Raw genomic sequence first — 22,436 nt, 5'->3', positions numbered from 1 at the left:
TCAAGCCTCCTTCCACAGATGAGACCATCACAGGACACAAAGAGACACTTCGGTAAGAACAAAGGGATAACTGAATAATAAAATTGCATTGGTTCTGTCCTTAGGACATTGTATAACTACAACATGTTAAAAACTGTGCACCCATTCACTACTTTTTTCTTTTTCTTTGCTTTCTTTCTTTCTTTCTTTTTTTTTTTTTTTGAGGCAGAGTTTCACTCTTGTTGTCCAGGCTGGACTGCAATGGCAGGATCTCGGCTCACTGCAACCTTCGCCTCCCAGGTTCAAGTGATTCTCCTGCCTCAGCCTCCCCAGTAGCTGGGATTACAGGCATGCATCACTGTGCCTGGATAATTTTGTATTTTTAGTAGAGACAGGATTTCTCCATGTTGGTCCGGCTGCTCTCGAACACCTGACCTCAGATGATCCACCCACCTCAGCCTCCCAAAGTGCTGGGATTACAGGCGTGAGCCACCGCGCCCGGCCCCATTCACTAGTTTATAAGAAAGTTGTGTAAGTTTTTTGTTTATCCTTTGTTTGCAATGGAGGCAAAGCAAAAGGAACTGTCTTCTCCAATGACATCTGATTCTTTTTGTTTTTCTTTTGAGAGAAACATATTCTCTCTATTCCTCTCTCGTCTCCTTCCCACTTATGTACCTCCTTTATTTTCTGTCTCCAACTCTTCATCTCCTCCAGTCACCTCAATAAACTTTCTCTCTACTTCATTGCGAGCTCTCCACCTCATCACTGATAACAAATGTGCAGGTGGAACCAGTAATCTACCTGCATCAAGTGGGGAAAACACAATCAAAAAATTATTTTAAGAACGATTATCCCCAAGTCTAAATTCCAATGACATATTCATTCTCTTGTTAAAAAATGCTTTTATACAAACATAAAGTGATTTATTTCTCATCTTTATTCTGTTTTGTTCATTCTGTATACTTGTATATTTAAATTGTAACCTTTTGAGTTCAATTACAGATGCCCTATTTCAGTAACCTAACATTAAATTAGGTTGTTTTGTGAACTAGCCTAAAATCCTCCATAACAATAGTTCCGTGGGACAAATGCTAGATGCTAAACATTTCAAATTGCAAACAAAGGATAAACAAAAAACTTACACAACTTTCTTATAAACTAGTGAATGGGGCCGGGCGCGGTGGCTCACGCCTGTAATCCCAGCACTTTGGGAGGCTGAGGTGGGTGGATCATCTGAGGTCAGGTGTTCGAGAGCAGCCGGACCAACATGGAGAAATCCTGTCTCTACTAAAAATACAAAATTATCCAGGCACAGTGATGCATGCCTGTAATCCCAGCTACTGGGGAGGCTGAGGCAGGAGAATCACTTGAACCTGGGAGGCGAAGGTTGCAGTGAGCCGAGATCCTGCCATTGCAGTCCAGCCTGGACAACAAGAGTGAAACTCTGCCTCAAAAAAAAAAAAAAAGAAAGAAAGAAAGAAAGCAAAGAAAAAGAAAAAAGTAGTGAATGGGTGCACAGTTTTTAACATGTTGTAGTTATACAATGTCCTAAGGACAAAACCAATGCAATTTTTAGGTATGACTAAACAAAGGTAATTTTCCATTATCTCCATAATATATAAAAAAAGTGGTTTTAGCTTTACAGAAATTTTTACCTACTATGCTTCATATCTATCCTTCATTGTCATCCTTCTGTATTCATTTCATTGTCCTCTTTTCCATAACTCCCAAGAAAATAACATAACAAAAACAAAAATGCCACATCCTATAAACTATCATACTAATTACCACCCTAAGTAACACTGCAAAGGATGGCAAAGTTAGATGGGAGGCTGGTTCTTGTTCTGTTAAGACTGATACTCTGTTATAGAAAACTGGTATCTCTATCCCACCAAAGGTGAGTGTGGCTTTACTACTGTATCTAAAGTTATCATTCAAAACTAATACATACATGTTTTCTGGGTTATTCACTGGTTCGCATTTTACATACTACTGTTACTGATTCACATTTTGTGTACCACTGTTCCTCTTCCTCCACACAAATGATTGAGAATAGGATAGAACAGAATTGCATTAGAAGGGAATTTTTCTGTCTAAAAGTTCAAACCCAAATAGTGTTTTGGTTATGTGAGCTATAATATCACTATATCGTTAAAAACATAAATCCCATTTCCTCTAAAACATCTCATTTCAGCACACAGTTCTTAAACATGAGAACGTTGTATTAAAATTTATCAATAAAACTTAGCTCATGGAAGAACTTCAAAAAGTCCTCCTTTAAAAAATATAGTATCTTGAGACTTTCAGTTTTTATAAGTAGAAAATACACTGGGTTACTATTTTTCCTTTTTCACTTGATTGCTGAGAAGGAAAGGGGAAATAAATAGGGCAAGGCTGAACATAGGTTTAACTAAAAAACAGAATGCATGAAAGAAGGGTAAAGGAAAACTTGGATTTTGCATGTTCCTGGAACTAATAATCTGCCAGATTTTCTCAAAAATTATCATGGATTCTGAGAGATAAGAGATTTCTACTCTAAAACCATACAGACATGTCCTCCGCAAAAAAGGATGAAGGACAAGTAAGATAGACTAATACAAAGAAAACAGGTAATTCCTAAAAGTTCATAGGCAAGAAAATTCTAAAACTGAGAGGTAGGAGCAAACTCTACCACAAGTAATCTTTGCTAGAGAGAAGCCTCTTCTCCATTAGAAATAGGTTTTAGGATGTCTGCAAAGGATGCAAAAAAAATAATGAACATGAGATTTAAGGCAATATTAAGTGTTTATAAAAATGAAGACATTTCTAAATTGTTAAACAATTATAATAAATGTTTCAACACAGGTTAAGGAACCAACAGTCTAATTGCTGGAAATTAGCATTACAAAGTGACTATGGCCTCATCTTTAAATAAAATTGCTTTAAATACAGTTATCTAGAACAAAATTCTTTTCTATTATTGTGACAATAATATTACTATAACTTTTTTGTATTGTGTATTATCCAGTTTGGTCCTTTTCTTTCAGGTAAAGGAACTGATCACAATCAATATCTGAAGTTCTAAGTACTAAACTTTTGTATTAGAGGATAGGCCAACAATGTCTCTTGTTAATGAGTAGTTCCAAAGAAATCATGGCACTTCCCTTAATTTGGCTCACGATGACCATGTGTTGCTAAGATCAGTATAAAGTAATGTTAAGAATCTATAAGTACAAGCTTTAAGTGTTACTGCTAAATTAAATTCTGGACTTGAGGCATTTTGAAAATCACATTCAATATGATTCATTTTTCCTTGAAATGAAGTTGTTATATCATGCCAGTGACACAACCAGAGGTGAGATCCTAATAGCTCTTGAGGGGATGGGCCTTGTATGATCAAATTAAAATAAAATTTAGCACCTAAATTCAGTAACGGAGGCAAGCAATAGCATGGGAATTAACCAACTTCACTTGGGCTACTTGTGCAATAAAGAAGACAATACAAGTCAACAATATAGCACCATGCTGCCATAAAAACCTTTAAAAGTAGCAATTAGTTCAAATTTTATAAGTAATTGTGAGACAGTAGTCTGAGTTTTCTAAAATCAAACGTACAAAAAACACACTTTCAATAGGCCAGTTAAATTAGTCATTGGCTGACTTTGTAAGATAGTAAGTACCTTAATAATAAAATAATTAAGGACCTGTTCTCTTGAAAGTTACTGTTGTAAAGAAGTTTCCATGTTGAAAAAACGTACGTTGCAAAGATCAGACAGCAATTATTTACCTATGTTAAGATTGATATGAGTTAAAAAAAAATTATAGAAAACATATCCGTCAACACAATGAGTTAGAAAATATACCAAAAATTACTATTGCCAGAATTCTTAATCAGAAAACCAAGCTCCAAGACCTCTGGAAGTCTTGGCAATATTTCTGTCCAGTGTAGCCATTTATCTTCCCAGAAGTAAAATTTAAGGGTCTCAACTAAAATAAAACACTCTCTTCAGGAACTGGGTGACTACCACTAAGTACTTCATTGATTGGTGGTTGTATGTGCCCTATCTTATTTATTAAAAAGCAGCTAAACACTATTCAGTAGGTGATATGTTTCTATGGAATCAAGACTGACATTCTTACAGGTTTGCCCATAGGTATTAGTTCTTCTTAAGATCTAGCTCCCATATTAAAAGATGAAATTTTAAAAGAGTTCTAGAAGCTCAGATTACTTTTCCATTCAATTACATTTAAGAAGCCTGCTTGTATAGTCATTAAGGTGAATAAAACCAGATTATGGTACATACCATTATCAAACAGTTAAGTATATATCTTTATCAAACATTATTAGTATCTAATGTCATTTGATTACACAGAGGCTTTTTTCTTTCTTCCTGAGATGGAGTCTCACTCTTGTTGCCCAGGCTGGAGTGCAATGGCTCGATCTCAGTTCACCACAACCTCCACCTCCCAGGTTCAAGCAATTCTCCTGCCTCAGCCTCCCAAGTAGCTGGAATTACAGGCATGCACCACCATGCCCAGCTAATTTTTGTATTTTTAGTAGAGACAGGGTTTCTCCGTGTTGGTCAGGCTGGTCTTGAACTCCCAACCTCAGATGATCCGCCCTCCTCGGTCTCCCAAAGTGCTGGGATTACAGGCGTGAGCCACCACGCCCAGCCAACACTGAGGCTTTTATTAAGTGATTCTAATTCATACAAATGCACCTGTTTCAATCTCACCTTGCTTACAGATCACATACTATAAGACACACCTGTCTAATGGCAAGTTTCATATTCCTGCACAGCAGATTTCATGAGTCCTAATCTAAACAGGCTACATCAGAGTCTACCACAGAAAAAAACAGATTTCAAAATATCTTACCCCAGATATGAGAAATACTTTACAGAAGTCCAAAACTGGCAGAATCTGTAGAAAACTGGCAGCTTCCAGCGTGTCTTGAAGGTTGTCCATATTAAGAGAAAGCTTTGCAGTATAAATGAAATCAATAATTTTCCTTAGACCGACTTTGCTCACACCATGAAGTTTAATGCACATTAAATCTTGTTCTTTCATTCCACCTTAAATAAAAAGACATTCAATTAAATGAAGGTGGATAATTATGGTCAAACTCACTTCTGCTGCTAATTAGATGCAATAAAATCAAGGGAAAGTCTTATTTTATATAAGCAGTTGTATTAGAGTCAGTCTGCTGCACATTTTACCGTTAAAATAAAGTACTTAAAAAGGATAATCCTATACTAATAGAGGTCATATATGATACAAGTGTTTCCAAAATGTTCTCACTTCCTATCTTTTGATATAGAGTAGAGATTGTATTAGCAGGACACAGAGTCTCTAATGGCCCACTCAGATATGAGCTTGAAAAAGAAAAGTTGTGAGATAAAGATGGACGGTATGAAAAAAAGTGCATCAATTTTCCATGTTAAAACAGCACCACCAAAAACCATACATACTGTTCTATACTTCTTTTGAAGTTATTTCCAAAAGAACTAAATTTCAGGTTAGAAATAAAAAAGATTTAAACACAGATTTTTCATATTGTTTCAATGTGGCTTCAGAGTTTTAAAAGGCAAACTACCTGTGAACATAGCCTTGAAGTAATCACTAGCAGATGCCATCATGACTCTATGCACAGGGAAAGCATCATCTGTGTCACCTGGCATCAGGGTCACATCACAAAGTAATCCTTCAAGTCGAAGCTGGTCAAAGCCCTACAATAAGAACATGAGTTGAGTCACTAATCAAGGTAAAATGAAGTTACAAATCTTTGTGTGCTAAAATTGTTTGAATATTAATGTGGTGCAACATATGTGGAACATAAAGCCAACAGAATAATTATTCAGGAGAAGAAAAAATAACTGCACAACTTTCCTGATATGTGACACTGCATATTTTCTTTCACTGTAGTAATAACACAAAATTAAGATTAATTTAGGTTAAAAACGATTAAGGAAAGAGTATATATGTTTGCTTATTTACACAATTTTGAGCTTTTACCTTATTTTGAAAAACAATTACAATGTGCACTTCTATTTTCCCATCTGCAGAATGAGAGCATTAGACTGTCCAACATTCCTTTTCACAATAATTTAATAGTCCTTTTATAGTGCTTGACTGAAGCATCTTGGTTTGGTTTTGTTTGGGAGGAGGTTGAGAAAGAAAAGTAGAGAGCAACTGTACTGAGTACATTATAGGAGTTCTTTCTACTAATTGTATTGTTTCATCTCTTTGAGAAGCCTATACTCAGTACATTGCTGCTGCCTGACCAAATATCTTTCAAGTTTCAAGTTTGAGACTTAATTATCTTTGGGGAAAAAAAGCCCAGGAAACCCCAACGTGAGACTTAATTGTTTCCAAATGCATAAAGGTTTAGTGGAAAATTAACAGGCTAGCAGCCACAATTCAGAGGAATGACAGAGCTCTGGTGAGAAGAATCCTTGTTGATTAGCTTTTCCACTACACCCTGATGGTCTCAACTAATGACAGACAGTAGTTCTATTGATATAAGTTGGAAGAATGACAATCACTTTAAGATTATAACAGGTTGAATCTACAACATACACATCTTTCAAAACATCATGTTTTTTGTTTTTTATCTTTTATTTTTAATTTTTGTGGGTACACAGTAGATGTATGCTTTAGGGGATGGATACCCCATTCACCATGATGTGATTAAAATATCATGTTTTACATGACAAATTATATATAATGTTTATTTGTCAATTAGAAATAGTGAATTTAAAAGGATTATAACAGACTAGTAAAGTACACCAAAAGGGGACAATATACAATTTAATAATGATGCAAAAAAATGAACATTTTGGCAAGATTGAGTCTGTAGTTTCAAAGATAGAAATGTTTCATTATAAAAAATCAGGAAGACAGATACACAAATTGCTTTCTAATAATAAAATACAGTAAGAACCAATAGCATTGATTACTCTGTCCCCTTCATATTTTAACGACTTCAAATAAAACTAAGGTTACGTTTCACAGATTTAAAGAGCAAAAGGCATAACATATTAAGAACGCAGTTTTAAAAATATTGATCCTACACATATGAGTAATATAAACCCCAGTTAAGTTTCTCATTTTAATTTTAAAATTGCTTTTTAAAGAAAATGCTTGAATTACAGAACTGGAACTTCAAAGAGATGATCTGATCCAGCCACTTTCCCTCTAGGGAAAGAGATGAACATTTTCATTCCAAAACTATTTACACATTATGCATACACTTTAAAACAAGTTTATATATCATATTTTTCTTTTTCCAACAATGATTTACATGTTTGTTAACAAATATCAAATCTTTCACAAATGTCCCTTTTTCTTTGTAAACCCAAACATTATATGCCCTATGCCACTATTTTTATTTTCCATTGCTAATTTGTCTGCTGTTTCTGTTATTTAGAAGAGTAGACGTAAAATAATAATAGCTCATCTTGTAAAAAGAGATGCCAATTTTAAGGGAATATTCTCATGCTGAAGGCATGCGAAGAGTCATTTCAGCTCTTTTAAAATTGATATATGGGGTCTAAATTGCAATAAATTTGTGGGAATCACCTTTCAAATGTACAGTATTGGGAAGTACTCAGTGAGGACACTAGGGTGTGGGAGAGGATAGTCAAGTATCAGCTGAAACAGTTGAGACTAGCATCTTTGAATTCCCCAGTGTTTGGCATACTGTTGGTACTTAATATGTGTTCCATGAACACACTGTTTGTTCCATAAACAAACAAAATTTCACTCAGAAGCTACCACTGGTAAATTTAAATCCATGTAGTCACATTGGGTAGGATGTAAACTTTGCAATAAGTTAACTGGAAACCAGGAACTTATTTGTGAAACCTCTCCCAATAATAAACTGAGTTGTGCTTAAAGTGTTCGTTTGTGGTAGTTTGTGGTAGTGGTAAAGGTTAAGGTAAGAGAAAAGGCAGTGAACCAGGAGTTGGGGAGAAAACGTTGGCTCCCAAACTTGTGTTTGTTTTCTTCCTCATATAAATTTCAGGTTTAAAAATTTAATATGTGCTTGTATGATTTTTGAAGTCAAAATACAGAAGAATATAAGTTTAAAACTTAAAGGCTACCTCTTTCACTTACTAGAAGTAACTACTGTTAACAGTTTAGTAAGCATACTTCAAGACCTCATTCTCTATATATCATAATCTACATTATGCTTGTATTAAAATATATAAAGTCCTTTTTAAAGTGGGTTACTATACATACTGTTGTGCATTTTAAAATTCACTTGAGCAGATAACACAGATAGTCTCCTATCTCAGTGCACAGGACTTACTTCATTCTTTCAGTGCATGCACAGTAATCTATAGCGGGGGCATGTTGTAAGTTATTTATCCATTCCCGTTTAGTTGAACACTCAGGTTTTCCCTCAATTTCCGCAGTTATAAGCAATGCTGCAATTAACTTCCTTGTACATACACTTAGTTGTCTAAGTATATCTGAGGGAGATAGCCTCAGGATTGAAGTTGTTGGTTTGAAGGACATTTATTTTTAAAGTTTTGAAGAGCTAATGGCAAGTTAAAGGATTTGATTTTTCTTAGGAGAAATAACATACCTTGGGCATTGGCATAAAAGAGAGATGACTAATGAGATGAGCCTAGGTACTGTATGCCCCCTTTATTTTTATTTATCAAATAGGTTTTTATTCTTCTTCTCTAAAGTATACGTAGACAATATTTTCATAAAGCAATTCCGGCTTATTTAATCAAAAGCAATGATTGTATCTGATCCATTACTTTCTTCCACTAAAGAACAAAAACAAACCAAAAAAAAATAAAAAACCTTCTTGGCTTATTTGCTAGCCTCCTGCCTTAAATATTCCTGCAAATATTTTACAATTGTATTGAAGTCAGTATGTTCCATTCCTACTACGTATTACTTCTTTTTACCTCTGAAAAAAGGAGTAGCTAATGCATCTTGTATCGTTAGCTGTGTAATTTCTTGTTTTGTTCATATTCCATTCAAACTGCTTGTGGAGGTATGAAATCAATGCTCAAGATCTGGACAGCTTTGCTTAGCTAAGACACCGGGAGCTTTTATCCTTTTCACAGATTTTATCATTTTGCGTCCCTTCACACTATCATTTTTTTTTAAATCCTTTAACCTTTCTCAGTATAATCTGGTGTTCCAAAAGAAAAGAAGTTGAGGCACCTACAGCATTTTTAACAAATTAGGAGTATCTTCTATTCCACACTTAATTTATCTACCTTTAGCAAGTTACTGCTTTTGTAAGGTTTTGCATTTATTTTCACAACATATAGTGTCCCTTTCTAAACATTTCATAACCTTTATTTTTATATGCATAAATGAATGACCCCACTATCCAATTCCATATTAGTGAATTTTATTCTACATTATGTCTATCTTTATTCAAATGATATCTGTCAATTCAGATTGTTTTCAAACAAATTCTAAACATCTCGTTTGTATATCATTTTCCAGATATCCCAGTTCTGTCTAAAGAGAAGCTCCTTCTGACTATACACATGGTTGTGTACAAGAAGGCAGTCATTTCTCTAAACAACTTTTATTCTCTAATCTTCTAGTGGAGTATGCATGCATTAAAAGAAAAAGAGAGAGGTTCATTATCCTCCAAAATTCTCATCTGCCTTCTATATATCTACTTTTTGCTTTCACTCACAAATCTTTTCCCAATTTAAGAAGTCTTTCAAAGATTCCTGCCCACTCAAAATAAGTCCTTTTACTGTAAAATCATTTTCTTTCACCAAATTTGTACTCACTATTCTTGAAAGATTTATATAAACATTTTTGTCTATTTCCATACGCTGGTATACCATATACCTATGCAGCTCTGCTTTAGGCAAATTGTTCAGTTTCCAATTAGTTTTTCAGAGTGTCCTTAAAATTGCTTCTGTTGATTTAAACTCATCATCTTTCCAGTCTTTCTATCTCAACACTTATCTTAGTTCTCTACTTTTCTGTCTCTGTGCCTTGGGTTTGATTTAAGAGGGGCTTGTCTGTTTTCAATTTCTTTAATATTTTCCTTTCTTCTATAAATCTCCCCATATCTTCCTTTATATTCTTCTCCATATCCTGGAAAAATAGCGTCATTTAATGCTATTTTGATGCTGGAAAACAGCATTAAAAACATGTTTTTTCTCTTCACTGTATTAAACTTACCCAATGTATCAAAACTTCAACCTGTATTAAATAGAGAGAGGTACATATCTAATACCAGGAAACAAAGAAAGACCAAAACATACTAATGAGTTTGATAAATTTTAAAATGATCATATTAAAATAGAATAGAATATGACTTGACATTACAGGATTATAACATGGAAACCAGACAAGCTATGAATAATTTGTATAAAAATTGCTTGGATGTCAATAGCTTTCAAGTGAAATATAATGCTATTTTGAAAAAAAGCTACATTGATACTGTCAGGTATTTAAAAGGAATTTGATAAACAAATCATTCAACTAAATTCTACATTAGAACAAACTTACTACCATATTATATCTAGTTTTGATCATTGTCATTTTAAGTAGAGAAAAAACGAAACGCATCCTGAAAAGAGTAGTGAAAATTATAATGGAAAATATGTTCTATGAACAAAGATTAAGGAACTAAAGAAAAGAAAGTTAAGAAATGGCTTTACTCCAATGTTATGTAAATGTAATGTATTAGATAAAAACAATACCAGCCATGTTTTTATGAGGCTGCTTTTCATTTTATTCAAAGGACAGAAAAAGGAACAGATGCACTTAAGTTAAAAGAAATACATAGGCTGGACATAAATGTTTATATTAATTTTAAACTCTGTGCTCATTATATAACACTGCTTAGACTTTAAAAACTTCTTAAAGGCTATCACTGCATTACAGCACAACTTCTGGTTTTCAGAGACTTCTTTGATCTGACCCCAACCTTATTTTTTATTAGTTCCCTAGGTACTCTGACCCGTCTTATCAGGTTGTTCTCCAAACTATCTCATTGGTAATAAAAATTTTTTTTTTCACCTGGAATATCCTCCCTCCTTCAAAGACTAGTTTAAACTAGACCTCCTTTGTTGTTGTTGTTTTGTAGAAAAGGGATCTTGTCATGTTACCCAGGCTGGCCTCAAGGATGCCCCCCAACCGCCACCTGTCTCAGCCTCCCAAAATGCTGGGATTACAGGTGTGAGCCACCACACCTGCCCAAATTTCACCTCCTTTGTAAAGCTATCCCTCACACAATCATCTCTAAAATTATTAGGCATTTTTAGTCTGGATTTCACTATTACTTATTCAATTATATCCTATAAATTTATGTTCCAGTAAGAGAGATTAGACTTACATTACCTCCTGAAACTCTAAAATCAGACAAAAATATATGGGAAAAAAGTTAAAAACATTGAAGGAAAGAGATCTGTGAAAGATAAGAAACAAATTACGTGAGCCCTATGACTGTCTAAATTTACTGCCTACGGATTTCCGACAGAGGTACAGGGAGTGGGAACCCAGGCAAAACCTAGTATTCTCCTAGAGCTGAGATTCTGGGGACGTCAAGGCAGATAGGACAGAATATAAGAAGAGAGATCAGCACAGAGAGAGGATTCCAGAGCTCGGAAAACAGTTACCCTCAAGTATTTCAGCGACAAATGATAAGCATATTTGTCTGCAGAAAGAACCGCCAAAAAGGAGCACAAGGAATACTCTCCAAGGATCACAAAGGACTGGAAGTTGTTTCTATTCAAACCGTGAGAGTGGAAACCTTACAAGGCTGGGGCCTTGGGTAGAGTGCTCAAAAGGATTCTGTCTCAGTACTGGGGGAACGTTTGCTCTAGAATAAATGCTGTCCTGGTGCAATTTCACGAAGCTTGAAAGTAAATGAAAACCATATGTTAATGAAAGATTAATTGAGAATGAAAATCAGAATGCAAACTTTCACCAAGCTGATGGTGAGTCCCCACCCCACCTCCTATCTTTTATTTCCCAGTGTACCCCGACCTGGACTTATAGGGCATCATGTAACCTGGAAACAGTCACCTGTCAACAGACAGAAAAAGCTCCAGGAGAAGCCCCCTACTTCTTCATTTATTTATTTTTATTTTTTTATTTTTTTGAGACAGAGTCTCACTCTGTCGCCCAGGCTGGAGTGCAGTGGCGCGATCTCGGCTCACTGCAACCTCCGCCTCCCTTGGGTTCACGCCCTTTTCCTGCCTCAGCTTTCCGAGTAGCTGGGACTACAAGCGCACGCCGCCTTGCCCGGCTAATTTTTTGTATTTTAGTAAAGACGGGGTTTCAACGTGTTAGCCAGGATGGTCTTGATCTCCTGACCTCGTGATCCGCCCGCCTCTGCCTCCCAAAGTGCTGGGATTACAGGCTTGTGCCACTGTACCCGGCCGTCCACTTCCTTCTTAAAGAGAAGATTCTCAAAGCTTAGAGAGCTTGGAGAGGACGCCTCGCCTTGCCTCGCCCCGCCCCTCCCCGCCCCTCCCCGCCCCCTTCCTCCTTGGTCAGAGAAGCAGTGATTGTCCTTCTGTGGTGAATATTCAATTCAATTCCTCTCTCTGTCTTTGGGCCAAGATGTGGGTGCAGTCATGATAACTGTGTGGCAGAGCAGGGAAAATAAGGTCCCAGCTTTCAGGCCAAAGGGCCAAAATAGAGCCCTGGCAACTGGAAAGAATCTGGAAGATGGTCCAGGTGGAGGAGCATGGAGAAGAGACCTCACAAAGTTCCATACCATGGAATACTGCTCAACAGTAAAAAGGAACAAACTATTGACATACATAACAAAATGAATGAATCTCAAAAATATTATACCAAGTAAAATAAGCCAGCCCCAAAAGCTTACAGACTATATAATGTCATTTATGTAACATTTCCAAAAAGACAAAAATAAAGCGACAGAAAATAGATCAGTAGCTTCCAGGGTTTAGGGATGGTGGTGGGTATAATTACCAAGGGGTAACACGAGGGAGTATGCTGAGGTCATGGAATGGTTCTGTGTCATAATTCTGGAGATTAAATGAAACAATACATATGTTGAAACTCATAAAAGTATGTACTAATAAAAAATTGACTTTTACTGTATGTTAATTTACAAAAATAAAAGTAAAAGGATGATAAAAGATATACAAAGCCAACACCAATTCAAATAAACCTAGCATGACTACAGTATCAAACAAAATAGATCTCAGAGCATAGTACCAAAAATTAAGCAGGTAATTTCATAATAAAGGTCAGTTTACCAAGAGAACATAAATTCCTTAGATGTTTGTGTGTTTAATAGCAGAGTTTCAAAATGCATGAAGCAAACTCTGAGAGAACTACAAATAGAAATAAACAAATTTACAATTATAATTGGAGATTTCAATACCATTATCTCAATAATTGATTTTAAAGGTGACAGAAACCAGTAAATATACAGAAATCAGCAAGGATATTGAAACAACACTATCAACCAACTTGACCTAATTGGCATTTACAGAATACTTCACCGAAGAACAGTAGAATGCAAATTATTTTCAGGTATATGTGAAACATTTACAAGATAGATCATATTCTGGGCCATAAAACTAGCCTTAAAATATTTTAAAGGATTCAAGTCATACAAATTATTAATATGTTCTCTGACCCCAGCTTAATTATATTAGAAATCAAAAATAGAAAAATCTCTGGAAAATCTCCAAATGTTTTGAAACTAAAACATACTTCTAAATAACCCATGAAGAAATCAAAAGAAAAACTAGCAAGCATTTTGAACTAAATGAAAATATAACATCAAAAATTGTGGAGTGCAGATGAAGCTCCACTTAGGGGAAATTTATATCAGTCAATGACTATATTAAAAAAAAAGAAACATCTCCTATGAAAGATCTGTTTCTTTCTTAAAAAACTAGAAATAGAAGAGCCAATTTATCCCAAATTAGGCAGAAGAATCGCAATTATAAAGATCATAGTGGAAATCAATGAAATAGAAAACAGAAAGACAGAAAAAGCAGTAAGACCAAAAAGCTGTTCCTTTGAGAAGCTCTATAAATCTGATAAAACTCTAACAAGACTGATTAGGGGAAAAAAGAGAGAAAATACAAATTACCAATGCCAGGATGAATAGAAGTGGCACAAACTAGAGATTCTACAGGTATTAAAAGGATAACAAGGAAATACGAACAACTTCATGCCAATAAATTTGACGACTCAGTTTACACGGACAAATTCTGTGAAAGACACAAGCTACTAAAGTTTTAGAAGAAATAGATAAGCTAAATAGCTACATGTCTACTATAAAATTAAATTTTAATTTAAAATTGTTTCCCCAAGGAAAACTCTAAGATGAAATTGTTTCACTGGCGAAATCTATCAAACATTTAAGGAAGAAAGAACACCAATACCCCACAAACAAATCCGGACTATTAGGAGGAAAGCATATATTCCAAGTTATTCTACATGGCCAGTGTAAAGGTAAACTGAGGCTGGAGCCGAACCGGGAACGAAGACACAAGGCAAATGGCAGTGAGAATAGCCTTTATTATCGCCGGTGAGGTTCCTCGGTCCAAAGGTGCGGGCCGAGGAAGTCGCACTGAGGGAGGAGGGTAGGGGCTTTTTATAGCCGGAGAGGTAGGGAGGCTGGTTGTGCAAACAGGGCCTGGGGGGTCTTGAAACTACTAGGGCAGGAGTTGAGTAAGGGTCATGAGGAAGGGGTCTTTGGAAACTGTTAACCGAAACTGCTGTTTACGAAGTTGTGGAATGCAGGTGAGCTGCAGTTCATGGGGGAGTATGGTTGCCCAGCCAGAACTCTGAGGCATGTAAGTCCGCGGGTGTGTACAAGGGTGAAGGGAGTCTTTAACAAAAGGCCTGCTACCCCAGGTAACGCCGCCATGTTGGGTCTAGTTTCCTGCCTAACAGCCAGCATTATTCTAATACCAAAACCAGACAAGACAATCACAGAAAGCCAAGATCAAAATCCACTGGGCACAAAGATGTAGAACTTTTCAACAAAATTTTAGCAAGCCAAATTTACTGATATATAATAATAATAAATACATCATGACCAAGTGAAGAGTTTATACCTCCAATGCAAGGTTATTTTCACAATCAAAAATTAATCAATATAAATCACCATACTAACAGACTGAAGAAGAAAAATGCTAAGATCATTTCTTAATTGCTACAGAAATAAAAGGCATTTGTCAAAATCCAACATTCATTCCTGATTTTTTTTTAAAGTAAACTCGCCAGATGTGGTGGCTCATGCCTGTAATCCCAACACTTTGGGAGGTCGAGGCAGGAGGATTGCTTGAGCCAGCTGTTTGAGACTAGCCTGAGCAATATAGTGAGACATCGTCTCTACAAAAAAAAAAAAAAATTAAATTAGTCGAGTGTCGTGGCACACACATATAGTCCCAGCTACTCTGGAGGCTGAGGAAGGAGGATTGCTTGAGCCTGGGAGATGGAGGTTGCAGTAAGCCAAAATCATGCGACTGCACTCCAGTCTGGGTGACAGAATAAGACCTTGTCTCAAAAAAAAAAAATTAGAAAATTAAAATAAATTTTTAGCAAGCTAAGAATAGGAGAGAACTTCCTCAAACCTACAGATAACATCATACTTAATGGTGAAAGACTGAATGCTTTCACCATTTTTCTGGAGGTTTTATCCAGTGCAATAAGGTAAGGAAAAAAAGGCATCAGACTGGAAAGAAAAAAGAAAAGAAAAAAACAAGAAAAGAAGAAAAGAAAACTAAAGGGGAAAGAAAAGGAAGGGAAGGCAAAGAAAGGAAGAAAAGGAAGAACGAAGGAAGGAAGGAAGGAAGGAAGGAAGGAAGGAAGGAAGGAAGGAAGGCAGGCTTATTTATAGGCGAAATGATTGCCTATATAGGAAAACCTATAGAATCTACCCAAAAAGTTGCTAGAACTGATAAGTCAGTTTACTAAGGTTGCACAATGCCAGATCAATAATTAATAACAAACTGTATTACTATATACTAGCAACAATCAGAAATTCAAATTAGGTATTCCAGCATATTTGACTTTCAAATTGGTATGTGATAGCCCTCTCTATCACTTTGACACTTGCAAATAACCAAAAATACTCAATTGAGAGAGCAGGACAAGAACACACAGAAGTGGCCTAAAAAGGGAAAGTGGCAGACAGTCTTCCAACTTTTGTCCTAAAGATGCAGTCAATTCAAAGAATAAGAATAATTTATTGTACCTCAACCTGAGTGCCCCAAGAACTATGCCCAAGAAAAACTATAGACTCATTTCCCTATATTCTAGCTGCTATTCAGGAAATGAAAAGAAATTAAAAGTATCATTTTCATAAAAACCACAAGAATCTAGACTGTTTGAACTCTTATTTTATAAAATGTAAATTATCTTAATCATTATGCTTGTTTCTTTTGTTAACAACGTATTAACAATATATTTTTAAAGCTGTTTATTTTATTATCATAATGTTTAGAAAAAGGATATACTTCATCAACATGACATTATCAGCAACCCAAGCATTTACCTCAGGATAAACATTCAGAGAAGTTAACCCAGGGAAAGGCAACACATGTTAATCTCTACAGGCTCTTAGAATAACCCATTTTTTTAGCATTCTATTAACTAGATGATAACTTAAGACTATAAAATGATATCTTACATTGACTTTAGAACTTAAAAATGAAGAGAGAAAGTAAATAGTTGTAAGGGAGGAAAACACAAAAAGAACAGTCCAATAGGCACCAATCTTAAAATGAGAAAATGTCAACTAGAAGCCTACATAGCCAGAGTAACGAGGCATTTTCAACCTTTATAGGTTTGAGTAAGTATTGCCAGTAATCAGGAAATGATTTGTTTCCATATACCTAAGTATTCTGTAATTAATATACACTGCCACCAGCTGAAGCATGATACCCTCAGGTCTTAAGGATGAAAGGGATGTTTTCCTTTTTTTTTTTTTTTTTTTTTTTTGTTGTTGTTGTTGTTGTTGTTTTCTTTTCAGCAGGCGAATGGAAGAAAGGCAGGCCGGCATGAAGACATTCTGCATAATTCTGCTACTTCTATCAAGAATAAAATATTTATTATATCATTCATTCCAAACTTTTAGCCTTTGCTAATACATCTTTTTACATTTATAGTTAATGAACACAATATTTATAGACATTGTATTTTAAAAGGTAAGACAATTTAGAGCAAGACTAGTAGAAATAAAAATACAAAACTACACCATCATCAAATCTGGGTTCAAGTCTCAGTGTTTATCACTTACTGGCTATGTGAACTTGGGCAAGACTCCTAATCTCTCTGAGCTTCAGTGTCCTTATCTATAAAATGGAGATAACAATTCTTGCCTTTTTTACCTCATAGCATTTTTTCAAGTATCAATGAGGAAAGTATATATGAAACTGATTTATAAGCTGCCATCCAAATTAATCTAATCCACAAACAACATCAATAACAGCATTAAAAAGGCACTGAGTACTTTCTCTATCCCAGGGCTAAGCTCTTTATATGTATCATTTCTTAATAAAGTTTAATTTTTAATTATAATTGACACATAATAATTGTACATATTTATGGGGTACAACGTGATGTTTCAATGCATGTATACATAGTATAATGATCAAATCAGGGTAATTACTATACCCATCATCTGAAATATTTATCATTTCTTTGTGACTTTGTGGCAGTAACATTCAAAATCTTCTCTTGTAGCTTTCTTGAAATATATATTACATTGCTATTTACTACTGTAACCCTAACCCTAATGTGTAATAGAAAACAAAAATTTATTCTTTCTAACTGTAACTTTGTACTCATTGACCAATCTTTCCCAGTCCTCTCCTCTCCCCTACCCTCTCCAGCCTCTGGTAATCACTATTTTACCCTACTTCTTTGAGATTACCATTTTTAGATTCCAAATATGAATGAAAACATGCAGTATTTCTCTTTCATTGCCTGATTTATTTCCTTAACATAATGTCTTCCAGGTTCATCCATATTGCCACATATTACAGGATTTCATTCTATTTTATTGCTTAATGGTATTCCATTATATCTGTCTCTCTATCTATATCATATTTATATATAGATGTAGATATAACATTTTTTCTTTATCCATTCATTGGTAGACGAGCATTTAGTTTAATTCCATGTCTTAGCTATTGTGAACACCACTGCAATAAACATGAATGTGCCAATGTCTCTCCAACATGCTGATTTCCTTCGGATATATACCCAGTAATGGGATTGCTGGATCATATGGTAGTTCCATCATTAGATTTTTAGGAACTTCCATACTGCTTTTTATCATTGTTGTACTAATTTACATTTCCACCAACAGTATGTAAGAGTTCCCTTTTCTCCACATCATCACCAGAATTTGTTATATTTTGTCTTTTTTATAATAACCGTTCTAACTGGAATGAGATGATTTTGCATTGTGTTTCTGATTTGCATTTCTCTGATAATTAGTGTTGTTGTGTAATTTTCCACATATCTGTTGGCCATTTGTATGTCTTATTTTGAGGAATGAACTGTCTATTCAGGTCTTTTGTTCATTTTTAATTGGATTATTTATGAGTTTTTTGTTTTGTTTCTTTTTGCTGTTGAGTTTCTTATATATTTTGGATATTAACTTCTTATCAGATGCATAGTTTGCAAGTACTTTCTTCCATTCTGGAGGTTGTGTCTTCATTTGGAAATGCAAAAGAGTCTGAAGGGCCAAAGCAATCATGAGCAAAAATAACAAAATTGATGTCATCACACTACCTGATTTCAAAATATCCTACAAAGCTATAGTAAACAGAACAGCCTGGTTCTGGCATAAAAACAGACCCACAGGTCAATGGGACAAAATACCCAGAAATAAATCCATGCATTTACAGCCAAGTGATTTTTTTTTTATAAAGATGCCAAGAACACACATGAGGAAAGGACAGTCTATTCAATAAATGGTGCCAGGAAAACTGGATATCCACATATGGAAGAATGAAACTAGTCTCTCACCACACACAAAAACTAACTCTAAATAGGTTAAATACTTAAAAGTAAAATCCAAAACTGTGAAACTACTAGAAGAAAACACAGGATAATGCTTCATGAAATTGGGGTGGGCAAGGATTTTTTAAATAAGACCTCAAAAGCAGAAGCAACAAAAGCAAATAGACAAATTGGAGTACATCAAACTAAAAAGCTTCTTTATAGCAAAGTAGCATCTCTTTTAATGATAATTAGTATGCTAGTAATACAAAAGGTGGACATTTATTAAGCAGCATCATGTACTGATCACAGGCATACAGAAACAACAACTTAGATCCTAGACCTTGAGGAGCTCACTGATAGGTGATATTTATAACAGATAAAATGTATGAATAGAAGAAGCTACTAACTCTGCTTGGGTCAAGAAAAGTTTAACAGAAGAGGTACCATCCATTTAAGATGGATCATATACACCATGGAGTACTACACAGCCATAAAAAAGAATGAAATCATGTCCTCTGCAGTAACATGGATACTGCTGGGGGCCATTATCCCAAGCAAATTAAGGCAGAAACAGAAACTGAAATATCATACGTTCTCACTTATAAGTAGGAGCTAAACATTGGGTACACATGGACAAAAAAATGGAAATAATAAACATCGGGGATTCAAAAAGGAGGAAGGGAGAAATGGGGGAAGGGTTGAAAAACTACCTATTGGGTACTATGTTCACTACTTGAGCAATGGAATCACTAGAAGCCCAAACCTCAGCATCACGCAGTATACCCATGTAACAGACTTGCACACGCCCCCCTGAATCTAAAGTAAAAATAAATACTTTTTAAAAAGAAAAAAAGATAGGTCATTATAAATAAATTGAGGTTTACCAGACAGGAAAAATAAAGTAAGGGCATTCCAGGGACAGGAAATGTGTACAAACACACTAACATATAAACACACAATATATGTTTAGGGAATAGTGAAAAATCCAAAGCCTTCCAGGCATTTTCCTTGACCCTCTCTCCTACTAACTTTGCCAAGATAATACAGAAGCAAAGATTATATGGCTGAACGGATAAAGAATTGGAGATTGCCAAAGCAATTAGCAGTACAAGAAGGGACCATAAAACTGAAGGTGCTTGGAGAAAATGCTTGTAAATCATGTATCAGATAAGGGATCTGTATCTAGAATACATATATATGTAAAAATATATATGTAATATAATATAACATATATGTGTGTATGAACTCTTACTATTGAGTAATAAAAAGATAAACAACCCAACTAAAACATGGGTGAAGGATTTCTTTTTCTATTTGTTTTGGTTTGTTTTCTTCTTTCCTGGTGACTTGGCACAGAACAAGAATAAGATTTGTTTTTTCTTCCAGGATCACATACAAATGGCCAAAAGCATTAAAAAATGATATTCAACATCATCAGCAATCAGGGAAATGCAAATCAAAACTACTTCACACCTACAGGGATGGCTATAATACTTTTAAAAAGACAGTTAATAAATGCTGATAAGAATGTGGAGAAATTAAAAACCTCATGCACTGCCAGTGTGAATATAAAATGGTGCAGATACTTTGGAAAACACTGGCAGTTCTTCAAAAAATTAAACAGAATTACCATAGGATCCAGTAATTCCACTCTAAGGTATATATGTCCTCACAGACATTTACACAAGAATATTCATAGCTTTTATTCATAAAAGCCAAAATGTATGAAAAAAGAAATACTTATCAATGAATGAATAGATAAACAAAATATCCACACAATGGAATATTATTTGAACACAGAAAGGAAGGAAGCATGTTATATGCCACAATATAGACGACCCGTGAAAACATTATGGTAAGTAATAGAAACAAGTCACAAAAGACCACATATCATATGATTCCATTTATATGAAATGCTCAGAATAGACAGATCTACAGAAACAGAGAAAAGATAAATGGTTGTTGTATTAATCCATTCTCACACTGCTATAAAGAAATACCTGGAACTGGTCATTTATGAAGAAAAGAAGTTTAATTGGTTCATCATTCCACAGGCAACACAGGAAGCATGGCTGTGGAAGCCTCAGAAAACGTACAACCATGGCAAAAGGTGAAACAGACATATCTGACATGGTGAGAACAGGACGAAAGTGAAGCGGGAGGTGCTACACACTTTCAAACAACTAGATCTCTTGAGAACTCACTCACTATCACGAGAAAAGCAAAAGGGAAAATCCACCCTCATGATCCAATTGCCTCCCACGAGACCCCTCCTCCAACACTGAGGATTACAATTTGACATGAGATTTAGGCAGGAACACAGAGCCAAATCATATCAGCTGCCATATTGAGGAAAGAGTTGGGGGCAAGTGTGGAGTGACTGCTAACAAATATGGGCTTCTTTTTGAGGTGATTATAATGTTCTACAATTGATTGTGGTGACAGTTGCACAATCCTGTGAATATACTAAAAGCCATTGATTTGCACAATAAATGGGTGAATTATATGGTATGTGAATCATATCTCAATAAAGCTATTATTTTAAAAACTGAAGGTGCTAGGAAGGGTATCATTCAATGAATTACCATAGGGTAGGACAATAAGAGAAAGATGCTGACAACTTGGTATAATAGGGAGAAGTCAAAGAATAGAAAGTTTCCATGAAAAATAACCACAGATGTAGTAGTAGCCAAGGAGTGAGTGAAATGAAATAATCCTTGATTTTACCAATTACTACTTAAGCTAACCCTAGTTAATCTTTCTTACTTGAGTAAAATTCATTTGCCCCGCTAACTCAGTCATGGATTATCCTAGAACTTGTTCAAGATTCTAGCAATCCAAGCTGTTAGGTATCAAATGACTTTCTAGGAATTTTCTTTGACAGCCTAGTTTGCTGAAGCCATTCAATGGAGATGAGTAACCTGCTAGACCTGCTCAAGCCAACCATTTGCTCAAGCCAACCAGATGGATACCTTATTCGGTATACCCATAACTTCTTTTTTTATTATATAATCACATATTAATACATAATCATTTAATTCATTAACTATTTTCTGTTTTCTTCAATAGTCATCGCAGAAAATAAGTGGCCTCATCCATCTGCCCAATCTTATCCAGTGGGAGACACCATGACTCCTACCCTCACTGCTCTGCTCTGTCTAGGTGAGACTTAAAGAGAAAGAGGAAAGAACCTAGTCTGAGAGGAACCACATCCCATAGCCAGAGCCTGGTCCATTAATGACCCAGGGGTTCAGGAGTTCCCTGTGGTATACCCATAACTTCTGATCAGCTCTACTTCCTGTGAGACCGTCTCCATTTAGCTCAAGTGGAAGGAAAATAAATGAATATTTATTATGAACCTTATTTCCATAAATTGTGACATTTAATCCTCAAATCTCTCACCCAGATTACAAATTAAAAAAAAGCTGGGCCAGAGAGTATAAATGACATTCCCAAAGTCATATAACTAGCTAATAAGGGGCACGATTAGAATTCTAGTTTTGGCTGAAACCCATGTCCTT

At 35.3% G+C, this 22,436-nt stretch overlaps 1 protein-coding gene across 8 annotated transcripts in view; it reads right to left on the bottom strand.

Annotated features, from left to right (window-relative positions):
* KLHL13 (kelch-like family member 13) overlaps positions 1–22,436 on the bottom strand; it is a 220,059-nt gene that overhangs the window by 26,333 nt on the left and 171,290 nt on the right. For 7 of the 8 annotated variants that reach the window (XM_011948707.1, XM_011948706.1, XM_011948709.1 and 4 more), the window contains 2 exons: positions 5,555–5,687; positions 4,837–5,033 (listed from right to left, as the gene is read on the bottom strand). In XM_011948707.1, coding sequence (XP_011804097.1) covers positions 4,837–5,033; positions 5,555–5,687 — 330 coding nt within the window. The remainder of the gene's footprint in view (positions 1–4,836; positions 5,034–5,554; positions 5,688–22,436) is intronic. The other variant, XM_011948710.1, reaches the window with a different exon arrangement.

This window comes from Colobus angolensis, unplaced genomic scaffold, assembly GCF_000951035.1.
Source record: "Colobus angolensis palliatus isolate OR3802 unplaced genomic scaffold, Cang.pa_1.0 Scaffold282, whole genome shotgun sequence".
Taxonomy (NCBI): domain Eukaryota; kingdom Metazoa; phylum Chordata; class Mammalia; order Primates; family Cercopithecidae; genus Colobus; species Colobus angolensis.
Note: the sequence above shows the minus strand (reverse complement) of the source record. Positions and strands in the feature narration are given on the sequence as shown.